The following is a 13836-nucleotide window of genomic DNA, read 5'->3' as shown; positions in this document are numbered from 1 at the left end:
TGCTGTTATATTTGTTGTTGTGCTGTCATCTGTGCACATTACCAGTAACATTTAGTTCAGTGATGGTCAAATACTCCTTTAATTGTAACAAATGTCTTGGGCAGTTCAAGTAAGAATTTCTCAGGTTTTTAACACACATGCTTTTTTGTTTTGGTTTTTCTGTTCCGACCCCTCGTTTGGTTTTCCTGTCACTGTTTTCATCTTTGTCTAGTTTGCATTCGTTAATCTTTGTATAAATATCCCTTGTTTTATCGTCTTGGTTGTGGGTCTTTGAATGTGCGCTCTCTCATCCTCCCGTGAGTTTATTGTTGTTTGGTCACGTTATTAGCCTACTTGTTATTCTAGTGTTTACTGTTTAACTTCCTTTTTGGTAATGATGTGCAGACGAAGTCCTGTGAAGCGTTTGAGGTTCTTCCTTATTGTACTGCTGAAGGATTCGAAGCTTTGGAGCATTGAATGCTGGTGACAAAACAGCGACATCTGGTGGTTGTTAGAAATTATAGCAGCCATAGATTCAAAGCTGCACAATACAACACTCCACCGCCTTCATATTTCATTAAAAAAATGATGATCAGTAATGATGTTTAGTAATCAAATTCTGCAATAATTTGTTTAAAATCATTGTTTCCCTTTTTATGTGAAAACGTAGTACAAAACTATACTGGGAGACAACAGGGTGATGTTATGAAACATTTCCTCTCCCTTTTGGCTTCTATAATTTGCACATTTCCAAGTTTTTAGTAAAAAGATAAAGCTTCCAAGTTATAGGACAGTGCCAAACTTATGAAACAGTCTCAACCTCATCCTGTGATCTGTGATGTTTGAAGCTTCAAACATGATTAGTCACATGTTATTAGTAACTTTAGTGGTTATAGTAACTTTAGTGGTAATAACTTTAGAGGGAGGGGAGAGGGAGAGAAGGAAGGAGGGAGGGAGCGAGATGGAGAGGGGGGAAGGGAGAGAGGGAACAAGGGGGAGGGAGGGAGGGATGGATGGAGGGAGGCCGAGAGAGGGAGGGGAGGGAGAGAGACAATCTATAATCAGTATAATCAGACATTTACATCTTCTAACTTGATGGTCATGCATCCATCATACCAACATCTATTGGGAAATCTCTTAGTGATTTCCAGTACCATCATCAGTTGGCTGGTACCATCAGTACCATCAGGTGACTGGACCTGGAGTAATTAAGTATGTCATATATAATAATAATGGAGTATGTGTTATATAATAATAATTAATTATGTCATATTTAATAACAATTAATTATGTAATAATAACCATTTTAATAATTGTAATAATAACCATTTTACATGTACATGTGAAGCCATGTTTAATAGTGAAGGCCTTTATCTCGTGTGTTTCTGCAGGCTGCAGTTTGGCAGAGAATCAGAAGACAGACTACATCACTGCATACACAGGAGACTCAGTACTGCTGCCCTGCTCCTGTATTGACCCACACGCCAAACCTGAGAGTTTCACCTGGCAGAAATACAACACAAGAAGACAAACATGGGATGTGATCACCAGTGAGAGTGAACAGTACAGAAATAGAGTTCAGATGGGTACTGCTCACTCTCCAGGAAATCTCTCTCTACTCATATCACACCTGACTGAAGAGGATAAGGGAGCCTACATCTGTTATCTTACAAAGAAGAAATATAAATACATCAGACTCACCATTAAAGGTAAAACATTTTTGATCCAAATCCAACTGCAAATGATAAATCCAGCTTTAAGGTTTTCTTTGGTATCCACACTAGCAAAGTCTTGGTTGTCTGAGTTACTTGTAGACTTTCTGCTGTTATATTTGTTGTTGTGCTGTCATCTGTGCGCAATACCAGTAACGTTTAGTTCAGTGATGGTCAAATACTCCTTTAATTGTAACAAATATCTTGGGCAGTTCAAGTAAGAATTTCTCAGGTTTTTAACACACTTGCTTTTTTGTTTTGGTTTTTCTGTTCCGACCCCTCGTTTGGTTTTTCTGTCACTGTTTTCATCTTTGTCTAGTTTGCATTCGTTAGTCTTTGTGTAAATATCCCTTGTTTTATCGTCTTGGCTGTGGGTCTTTGAATGTGCGCTCTCTCGTCCTCCCGTGAGTTTATTGTTGTTTGGTAACGTTATTAGCCTGCTCGTTATTCTAGTGTTTACTGTTTAACTTCCTTCTTGGTAATGATGTGCAGACGAAGTCCTGTGAAGCGTTTGAGGTTCTTCCTTATTGTACTGCTAAAGGATTCGAAGCTTTGGAGCATTGAAAGCTGGTGACAAAACATCGACACCTGGTGGTTCTTAGAAATTATAGCAGCTATAGATTCAAAACTGCGCAGCATTATAAACAATTACAACACTCCGCCGCCTTCATATGTCATTAAAAAAAATGGATGATCAGTCATGATGTTTAGTAATTAAATTCTGAAATAATTTGTTTAAAATCATTGTTTCCCTTTTATGTAAAAACAACAGGTTGGCGTTATGAAACGTTTAATCTCACTTTTGACTTCTATAATTAGCACATTTCCAATTATTTTTAGTAAAAAGAAAAAGCTTCCAAGTTATAGGACACTGCCAAACTTATGAAACAGTCTCACCCTCATCCTGTGCTTCAGTGACGTCTGAAGCGCCGACCATCGTTAGTCACGTGTTGTTAGTAACTTTAGTGGTAATATTAATGGTAAGATTAACTTTAGTGGTAATAGTAACTGATACAAGCTTCGGTACACAGTATGATACAAGCTTCGATGCCTTAGTATCAAATGTTACATCACAATTTTATTGTTTCTGCACAGTTCCTGTATCGTGTTTCTCCCTTTTTGGTGTTCCATTTAGTCAGTGTTTAGTTTGCATCATTTTGTTAATTTTGCCGTTGTGTCCACCTGTTTTGCAAATTAGGAACTTTCGTTTACACATGTGCGTCAAGTCCTGTCTGCCTCTGCGTTACATTATCGTTCTGAAAACTGCATAGTGTGCAGATCATTAATGTTGGTGGACCAGCTGGATCAAAATCACTAATGTGTTCTTATTTTAGATTTTTGATTTAAAATATCTAAAATAAGAAGCAAGGCTTTGCTATGACAAGTTGCAAATGGGCGTAAACAAACAGTCATAAAAGTTGATTTAGTCAATGTTGATGTCAGCTTGACATTACAAGTGACATATTTGGAGCTTGTTACTGTAATTATTTATCCCTGTCCCACCCCTGTTATGAGAATATGCATAACCACCTTTCTAAAATTCCTGTCTTAATATATTCTGCTTTGTCAGTGGTTCAGCCAGCCTAAGATAGGATTTGACCTACTAAACGTGCAGTGTAGAGATTGGATACTTTACAGGAAACTGGTGTCAGCACTCTAAATATATAGAAAAATATAGCTGGCTCTTCACTCAGCCTCAATCCACCAGTGCAGAGAATTCTGACTACACCTTTGGATTTCCTCTGTCTTAATAAATTATCAGTGATTAACATCATCTGCGAGCGTCTGGACTCCATCAGTCTCATTACAAATACTACACGGAGAGCCGAGCTTCATGAGTTCAATGTAGCAAGGGGTTAAAGAAGGTGAAGTGGGTGGCCAGGCCAGGAACAGTAGAGCATGTCTGCTGGGGCTTCCAGGCAGAAAAAAAGAAAGAGAAAGAGAGAGAGAGAGAGAGAGAGAGAGAGAGAGAGAGAGAGAGAGAGAGAGCACAAGCCCAAGGGAGAGAGTTCTCCAAATGTACGTCTTCAGTCCACCAACTCTGCTCCAGCTCCACTCTCAGCTCTGCTCCAGCATTCACTCCATATGGTTCAGAATTTCTTTAGTCTGATCTTGATTGATCAACAGCAGAGTTTGTCCAACACTGACTAATCAAAGAGTAACCACATACAAGCAGCATCCCTGTCATAGCACATCCAAGAGGAACCCACAGCTGGTAGAGTGATTTACTGTCCTGAATAACAATTGATGAATAACAATATCTCTGCAAGAGACCACAGATGACCACAACAGTTGGGACAAACAAGAACAAGACTTTATAGTTGAGAGTTTGGCCTACACATATAAATATGTTATGATTTTCTTGGTTGAAATGACATAGTATGCCATGACAAATGACGTTGTAGCTCAGTCTCTCTCAGTGTACACATATCTCAGCTACCTATGCTTCCAGATCCAAGACTGTTGAATAAATGTGTGATCACTGTTCTCCCTCTGACATATGCTGCTTGCTAAGGCATCTTATTTAGGTTAAATTTAAAGGCAGCATCAGACACTAAATCTGCAGTATAAATAATCTTTGACACCGAACACAAGAAAAATCTGCCGGGTGAAAAACCTCATTCACTTGAAGGGGCAAGAGCTTTACTTGCTTCTTTCTTAAAGAAAAGCAGTTGCTATTATTATACTAATTATTAAAACAATGTCACAAGTAGTGTTAGCTGTTTTCTGAAGGACTACGTTCCCCAAAATTACACAATACCAAGACCGCCCATAATCCCCTCATTTTGCTCCACCCATGTGGTGGCAGTTAGATGTGACCGACGCTTAAGTCTTCATATATGATGGGATTGTAATTAGAATGGGAATCTAACTGGATCATTTCTGTTACTCAGACCTTTGCCTGTACAGACAACACCAGACCCCTCACTAGACACACAGACAAACTCAGTGAGATCAGGTGGAAAACTGAACAAACATCAGCACTTCAAGAATCTGTAGCATTTGTTGTATGTGCCACTTGATTGCTGTAACAGCTGGAGTGCCACAGGGCGCGGAGCAGGACGCACAGACTCCCTCGACTTTGACAGACATTTATTAACACATAACACTTACGACGGCGGCATTCACACAACATAAATGGATAACACGAATACACGTAACACTGGCAGGAACACTAACGACGGCAACACAAACATATACGTTTAACATGAATACACGTAGGACTAGCAACACAAAAAATTACCAACACTAATGCACATACCAACAGGGGTTTAACTACACACAGACACACACAACATTAAACCAGGGGCAGGTGTGTGCCATCAACTTCACTGCACGCGGTGGGCCGTACTGCATATAGCAACTGGTCTGTACCAATAACTACTGTACTACATAAAACAAAAAATCTACCCAGCAGCAGGATCTGCAGTTCTACTTCTGTCTGTTTCTAGTTACATCTTCTGTTTGTATTTGTATTTCATGCCTGTAGTTAATGATTCTTGTCTCCTGTCCTGTTTAGGTTCTAGTCAGTTATATACCCATATTACACACGACTTGTTTAGTTTCCTTATTTAGTTTCTACTGTTCTCATTTGCTCTAGAGAGAGGTGGAGAAAGAGAAAGAGGGAGAGAGAGAGGGGGAGAGAAAGAAAAGGAGAGAGAGAGAGTAGGAGGGAGGGAGAGAGAGGGGAAGATGGAGAGAGAAAAGGAGAGAGGGGAGGAAGGCAGAGAGGGAGGGAAGGAGAGAGAGAGAAAGGAAGAAATAGAGAGAGAATGAGGGATGGAGAGAGAAGGAGAGAAGGAGGGAGGGAGGGAGCGAGGGTGGGCAGAGGGGGAGAGAGAGAAGGAGGGAGGGAGAGAGACAATCTATAAGCAGACATTTACATCTTATAACTTGATGGTCATGCATCCATCTATTTGAAAATCTCTTAGTGATTTCCAGTACCATCATCAGTTGGCTGGTACCATCAGTACCATCAGGTGACTGGACCTGGAGCAATTAAGTATGTCATATATAATAGTTAACTATTATACTTATTATAACTATAACTAATAGCAGTGGTGTTCAGAAATTATAGCAGCTATAGATTCAAAACTGCGCAGCATTATAAACAATACAACACTCCACCGCCTTCATATATCATTAAAAAAAAAAGGATGATCAGTAAAGATGTTTAGTAATTAAATTCTGCAATAATTTGTTTAGAATCATTGTTTACCTTTTTATGCGAAAACTTGATACAAAACCTTACTGTCAGACAACAGGGTGATGTTATGAAATGTTTACTCTCCCTTTTGGCTTCTATAATTTGCACATTTCCAATTTTTTAGTAAAAAGATACATTATAGGACAGTGCCAAACTTATGAAACAGTCACACCCTCATCCTGTGGTTCGGTGACGTTTGAAGCTTCAAACATCATTAGTCACGTGTTATTAGTAACTTTACTGGTAGTATTAGTGGTAACAGTAACTTTAGTGGTTATATTAGTGGTAATAGTAACTGATTCAAGCTTCAGTACACTGTATTAAGAGCTTCGATGTCTTAGTATCAAACGTTCCATCACAATTTTATTGTTTCTGCGCAGTTCCTGTATCGTTTTTCTCCCTTGTCAGTGTTTAGTTTGCATCATTTTGTTACTTCTGACATTGTATCTACCTGTTTTGGAAATGAAGAATGTTTGTTTACACATGTGCGTCAAGTCCTGTCTGCCTCCACGTTACATTATCGTTCTGCAGATCATTAATGTAGGTGGACCAGCTGGATCAAAATCACTAATGTGTTCTTATTTTAGATTTTTGATTTAAAACATCTAAAATAAGAGGTAATGCTTTGCTATGACAAGTTGCAAATAAGTGTAAACAAACAGTCATAAAAGTTGATTTAGTCAATGTTGATGTCAGTTTGACAATAAAAGTGATATATTTGGAGTTTCTGTTACTGTAATTATTTATCCCTGTCCCACTTACCTACAACCAATGGCAGAGGTGCAGGCAAAGGTTTAATGTACATAAAACTTTTAAGAAATGATCTGATTCCAAAGTATGCCTGTAATTACAATTTAGCATGTGTTATGCAAAATCTAGCATGTGTTATGAGAAAATGTGTGATTAGGTTCAAGCTAGGTTCCAGCTATTTTTTATAAACTGCTGACACCAGTTTCCTGTAAATGTAAGACATTAACATAAAATTGTGAATATTTGTCTAATTAATTTCATCCAAATAATTCAATATTTCATTAATTTTGCGATCCGTATCTCTTACCTGTATGTATTATGCAGTTTGTGTGTGCAGGCACATTCGGAGCTGTTAGGTGTGTTATGTAGCTTTAATAACAACATCTCTGCAAGAGACCAGAGATGACCACAGGATCTGGTTTACACAAGAACAAAAAATTTATAGATGAGAGTTTGGCCTACAAGTAGGAATATGTTCTGACTTTCTTGGTTAAATGACATAGTCATGACAACTTACTTTGTAGCTCAGTGTATTTCAGTGTATAGCCAGCTACCTGTCTGAGGGCATTATAGAATTTATAATTCTAATGAAGCATTTATATACAAAGTCTTGAAATTGCTTTCTTTCCAATTTTATTTTTTCTTAATCTTGTAGCTGGTTTGATTGAGCCTTTAAATTCTTAAAGAAATGTATGGAATGTCTATGAAGGTAATGAATTCGCTTCTGGTAGCGAGTAATTTCGCTTCGCGCCCGATGATCTATAATGGAGGCCTATATATCTATATTAAAGATCAATGTTCGTGCTGAGTTCATCTAGCTGAAACCTGCTAATTAATGCAGTTTGGAAGTGAGAGCTAATATAAAACCAGAGGATGGTGCTGCACTTGCTTCTTTCTGAGAGAAAAAAACAGCTGCAATCACTTTACTAGTTATTTTTTTCTCATCCGTTAACACAAAGTCACAAAAACCAGATTAACAAGTCAGATAGTGTTAGCTGATTTCTGTAGTACTACATTACCTCCAAAATTAAACAATATCAAGACCGCCCATAAACACCTGATTTTGCTCCACTCAGGCGAAAAAGGAGTGATGTGGCAGTTAGATGTGACAGACGCTTAAGTCTTCAAAACGATGGGAACAGGAATCTAATTAGAACGGGAATCTAACTGGATCATCTCTATAAATGTCCATTTCTGTTAGAATGGTTCCTACTCAGACCTTTGCCTGTATAGACACAACACCAAACCCCTCACTAAACACAGACATACTCAATGAGATGAGGTGGAAAACTGAACAAAGACAAGCACTGCAAGAATGTGATCAGTCGCATGTGTTGTATGTGGCACTTGCCTTGATATAAAGAATTCTAGTGCTTCCACACTGACGATCTATCATGGAGTTATACATATATTGTCTGATCTTTCTTTGACTGGTAGAATGGTGTGGCATTAGAGATCAATCAACATTTTAATAGTAATAAAATAAAACACCTTATTTATAGACCAGGCCAGAACACTTTCAATACAGTGTCAGGACAATCATTGTCAAAGCGTTCATTTATAACAGTCATATGGGAGTATGACTATTTATTCTCTCTGGTTGCATTCAGTCCCCACCAAGTATTATCGCTGGTCTATCAGCATGTACTGAGCAATTCCCTGGTGTGTGTATATCTGGCTATTACCCTCGCCTGTTTCACTTCATAATTGTTGCTTATTCCGCTACAAATAAAACTCGGCTGTCTGCAAGCGTCTGGCCTGTTCTAAGACGTCACCCCTCACTTGGTCAGCAACAACTAATTGTAACGCGGGAGGGGTGGAGAGCGAACACTTGTGCAAAGTGACGACGCCATAACGAACCAAACTGATTGAATAGAATAAATAAATAATAAGTTTAATAATCGACACAGACTAACAACACATTATAGAATGAAGAACAAACAGGCTAACAGAAGAATAATATGATAACAGGGTGAGGGCGAGAAATGAGCAACAAGTGAATAAAACATTAAGGGAAGACTAACGGAGAACAACAATAATGAAACATAACAGTGAGCATAAAGACAGACAAACGGGAACAACACAGAACGGGGCTACCTAAGATAAGCAAACAATATTGACGACGAAGATACAGAACTAAACAAGGAAAGCAACATGCAGCAGATCAGACTAAACACGGAGAACAAATGAGATCGAATGCAATGATAGTGACCAAACGAGAACTGACCAGAAACCATGAAAGCCACTCTAAGACAAAGACAATGACCGACAAACAAAATACGTAGGGACGGGGTTTTATAACACTACAATCAGGGACAAACCAGGAACAGCTAGCATGAAAGGGGAGGAGACAGGGAACCATGGAGACGAATGAAAACCCAGAAGAATGGGAATGCTCAGGTTTGTGGATGTGACAGTAACCCCCCCCCCCCCCCCAAACCAGGAGTTGGAACAGCAGGACAAGGGACACTAACAGGAACAGAACAGGCCAGATAAGGAGCAGGGACAGGAACCAGACAAGACAAAGGAACAGGAGACTCAATAGCCGACACAGAATCCAGGGTACCAGGAGCAAGTAAAGAAGCCAAGATGGGTCCAGGAGCAGGTATGAGACCAGGGGTTATGTCACCGACAGGCACGGGGGCAGGGACCGACTGAGGGACTGAAACACAATGGGAAAAGGAGTGGGATCTGAAACATAAATACCTGAGCAGAGGGTTTTATACAGATAGTGTGTGGGGTTCCCTAGTTGTATGGGGTCCATGGTGAGTTTCTGATACAAAGTAGCTCCTGATACACTGATGAATGTTTTTTATGATGGCTGTTGTGATCTCCAGTTTGAAATCAGTGGAGATGGTGGTGTGTAGGAAGCTCAGACTCCACATCACTTACTGTACTGAGTTACAAAGGGAGATGGACAGTTGTCTTATTTCAGAAATGTATCATCCATCTCTACTGCCTTTTGCATGTTGACCTCCAAGTTGTTTTTAGTGCACCACAAAGCCAGACAAGCCACTTGACTCCACTAGCAGTCCCGTCAGTGTTGCTAACGAGTCCTGTTAGGGTTATTTGCTTGATGATAGCTGGAGATGCACTTGTTGGTGTAGCAGGAGAAGAGAAGGGCTGAGCGTGTCCAGCCTTGAGGAACCCCAGTGCTGATGGATAGGGGCTCTGACAGATAAGGTTCCAGGCACACAAGCTACTTTCTATCTGACAGGTAGTTGAAAATACCCTGACAGACGCAGGGTTCCACTCTTAGTTGTGTTGAAAGCAGAGCTGAAGTCTACAAACATGACTCTGTCATAAGATCCTAGAAGGTCCAGATGAGTACAGACATAGTGTTGATTGTGACTGCATAGTGCAGATTGCTCTGTATGCAAAAAGTCCAAGGAGGTGGGAGTGATGAACTTGACATAACACAGAACCAGCTTCTCGAAGCATTTCATGACTACTGATGTTAAAGCTTCTGACCTGTAGGTATTAAGGCTGGTTATATCGTCCTTCTTTGGACCAGGATTATTTACCACTAAATTCTACCTGTGTTTCACTTCACCTGTGCCCTTATGGAGCACAGCTCTTATCACTGCATTCATATGAAAACGGGGTCTTCTGGACATGTACCAATGATTTCACACCACATATAGCATATTGTTGTTGCTCTTCACATGATGGTCATAGGTGCATCTGAACTGTGTATTTGTATGCATGTATAGACTCCTGTATACAGTATTTTTGTGAAAGTGTGTGTTAGTGTTTACACAAGTTTGCTTATTTTCCATTTCTGTGTTTCTACATGAAGATTCGAGTGTCCTATACGCAACTGTAAATCCAAAAGCAAAATGCAAAACAACACAAGAACAGGTGTGTATCATACTGAATGTGTGTTTTGTAAACATGTGTTATGTAACAATTGTTAATGTGTTATTCCTACAGGATGATGTGACTTTCTCCACTGTAGTACACAGTCAGAAAACCAAACCAGCGTCCACTCCAATGGATAATGCAGATTCTACAGAAGATGCCAGCATCAGATTAACTTCAAATTAAGCACACATGCACACACACACACACAAATGCAATCAAGCAAATAGGACAAAAAACAAACACACAAAAACATGTATGGTAGCAAGTAAATAGCAAGTATTTTATGTTTTATCACCATAAATGCCTCATTAGGGGTTAATCTGCTGAAAGGTGATTTGAATACAAGTTGTGAATTGTTAGCTTTTCTGCATGTAATTTATTTAGTAGTAGTAAAATTTTCATGGTTCGGCCCCTCCTCCCAGACATCTCCTTGTGTGTGTGCGTGTGTGTGTGTATACCACGCCCTCCCTGTGTTTCACACCTGCTCCTCATTTTGTGTCATTACTGTGCGTGTATATAAGTCTCCTATTTAGTAGTGGATGTTGTCGGTGATAGACTAATACAATGTGCTACGTTGTCTGTTGTCTGGTGTTAATAAACGTAACTTTTGTCGGCTCGTTCGTGCGTCCTGCCTAGCCTCCATCTTTACATAAATGTGCATATCATTTTATGTCAAGTGCTTTATTGTTGACTGTAGCCATTAATTCACTGTGAGAATGTATTTCTGTTTTAAAAATAAAGAGCAAAAGCCAGATGAGTGTGCTTTCTATTTTTACCTGCTTAAAATGACACATTACACCTTTATAGAGGTGAAGCACAAAATGAGTTTAGACTGTGTCCTGAGTTACCAGTCTATAGGTACATCTGCCCCATAGCTATGATTGTAGAATTGGTTTAGGCTATAAGACATGACACTGTTTCATGGGTTTCTAAATCTCTGAAAGTGTAGATGGGATATTTTTCATCAGGTTACCTAAATTATTACAAATTCCATTAGCATTAAAATGACAAATCCTTAATTCTGATGGTCCAAAGCTGTTCAACAAAACAATCAGCAAACATTCTCTTGGTTCCTCCAATATACAGATGAATACATCTCTTGCAAAAGATAAAATAGACCACTCCTGTAGTAATGCATAAGGAGGAAGAGGTGATAAAATGGATCCTTTTGTTCTAGTTATTTTATTGTCTTTGTTAATAAGGTTTTATGAAGCACATCTAGGGCAGGCTACAGCACCAGTTCTTCTTCCTATTATTCAACAGGTCATTTACCTCAGTCTTTAAGGGCACTAAGGGCATGCCTTTGATAATTATATCCGTTTACTGTTCGTTATTTTACTAACTGTAGTGTGTGTGTCTAAATATATATATATATACATATATATATATATATATATATATATATATATATATATATATATATTTACAGAGAAATTTCAGACAGCGACCCTTCATAAGTTGTGCAAGCAAAGTGCGTTAGTTGTATATTTTTCTATAGATATCCACTCGACATCTTCAAGTGCTTCAAGTTTCCAGAATAAATGTATATTAGAAGTATCTAGATAACACTTCTCCTTTGGTCAAACACACGGCAAGCAAGACAATTTAATTTGGTACAGCACCTTTCATACACAATAGCAATTCAAAGTGCTTTGCTCAAATATATAGTACCAACAAAGAAAAAAAAAACATTAAAATAATATGAAAGATGCTAATAAAAAGGACACCGTGTACACAAGGTACAGGACAGCAACACTGTCAGTGAAATGATAGATAGATAGATAGATAGATAGATAGATAGATAGATAGATAGATAGATAGATAGATAGATAGATAGATAGATAGATAGATAGATAGATAGATAGATAGACAGATAGACTTTGGCAATAGAATTTGGCAAGAGCTGATTACATGTGACTGTGATGCAGCACTTTAAATAGTGTGTTAAGCTGTCCAATTTGAGTTAAGATTAAAAAATGCATGATGCAATCTGGTTTATGAGAATACATTAGAATTATTTGGTTCAGTTAACCAACTGCCATCAAATCTATTGGTAATCTTGCTGGTATTTAATTATGTTTATCAGGGATATTTTGTACATAGGCTTGTCCTAATTCTACAAATTGGAGTCAGTTTCCCAATAGAGTCATGCAATAAAATACATTATATATATATATATATATATATATATATATATATATATATATATATATAAAATGTATGTTATTGCATGACTCTATATATATGTGTGTGTGTGTGTGTGTGTGTGTGTGTGTGTGTTTCTTGAAGAGAAAGACATTAGTATATGCAGAGATTGTATAGCCTGCACTGTATAGGTGAACAACTGTTCAACTAATTTTTATTGAGGTTCAGTTAAAGTTCAGTTACATTACATTGTAAAGCTATAAATGAAACACTGCAGTTCCTGATGAGTTTTAATAAAACTATAAATGAGTACACTGCAAACTAACAGAAAATAAGACAAATTCAAAATAAATGTCAACAAGTAACACTTGGAATAAAAAAATAAAAATAAAAATGAATTAATTTGGCTTTTTATATATATATATATATATATATATATATATATACACACATATACAAAGCCTATAAAAAGCCAAATTTTCAGTTCAAATTCAATTACTTTTTAGGAATAAATCTTTAATTCTTAAAAAAATATTTATTTATTTATTTATTTATTTATTTTTGTTCAAGAACACGCTCAAACTGGGTCAACTTTTTAAAAGAAAGTAAACAGCTTCATTATTATTAAATACAATAGAGCTTTCTTCTGCCCTTTCTAGATGCCATGGGACAAGACCATCACTAATGGCACTATCATAAGCCACAAGAGTCCTAGAGACCCTGCTCCCATTTGTAACGGTGAGCGGTAAGGAGGCGGACGCATGTGCGCAGAAGAGCGAGACTTATTCAGGCCAAATCCAGAATCAGAGTCGGTATAACCCCTAGGGTCATATTACCAACACGGAGTGTACGGGGATACATGATTAACAAACAAAAACGCACGAAGGCAAACGGAAAGCAAGCTAAAACAAAAGACGCTAGGAAAACTCGGGGCTAAGAAACACGAAGGCATGGAGTACAAACTTAACACACACAATGATTCAAATGTAAATGCACGCACGGAGGCAATAAACAACCACAATGAACAGCCAAAAATAAATGCACAAGGCAGGGTTTAAATACAACCAATTAAACAAGGGACAGGTGTTAAAAATCAAACGAGGGGCGGAGAAAACGAAACTATGGAACTGAACTAAAAACACAAGACAGGGAAAACATGGAACACGGAAATTCGGAGGG

The 13836-nt window shown here is 38.1% G+C and overlaps 1 protein-coding gene across 1 annotated transcript in view; it reads left to right on the top strand.

Moving 5' to 3' along the window:
• Positions 1-11255, top strand: part of LOC145643427 (polymeric immunoglobulin receptor-like) — a 31668-nt gene extending 20413 nt beyond the window's left edge. The window contains exons 3-4 of the mRNA XM_081694631.1: positions 1371-1688; positions 10582-11255. Of these exons, the coding sequence (XP_081550757.1) occupies positions 1371-1688; positions 10582-10586 (323 nt within the window). The 3' untranslated portion in view covers positions 10587-11255. The remainder of the gene's footprint in view (positions 1-1370; positions 1689-10581) is intronic.
• The last annotated feature ends 2581 nt before the right edge of the window (positions 11256-13836 follow it).

Source organism: Electrophorus electricus, chromosome 2 (assembly GCF_041902795.1).
Source record: "Electrophorus electricus isolate QZ-2024a chromosome 2, ASM4190279v1, whole genome shotgun sequence".
In the NCBI taxonomy this organism is placed as follows: domain Eukaryota; kingdom Metazoa; phylum Chordata; class Actinopteri; order Gymnotiformes; family Gymnotidae; genus Electrophorus; species Electrophorus electricus.
This window is presented reverse-complemented; position numbering and strand designations above follow the sequence as displayed.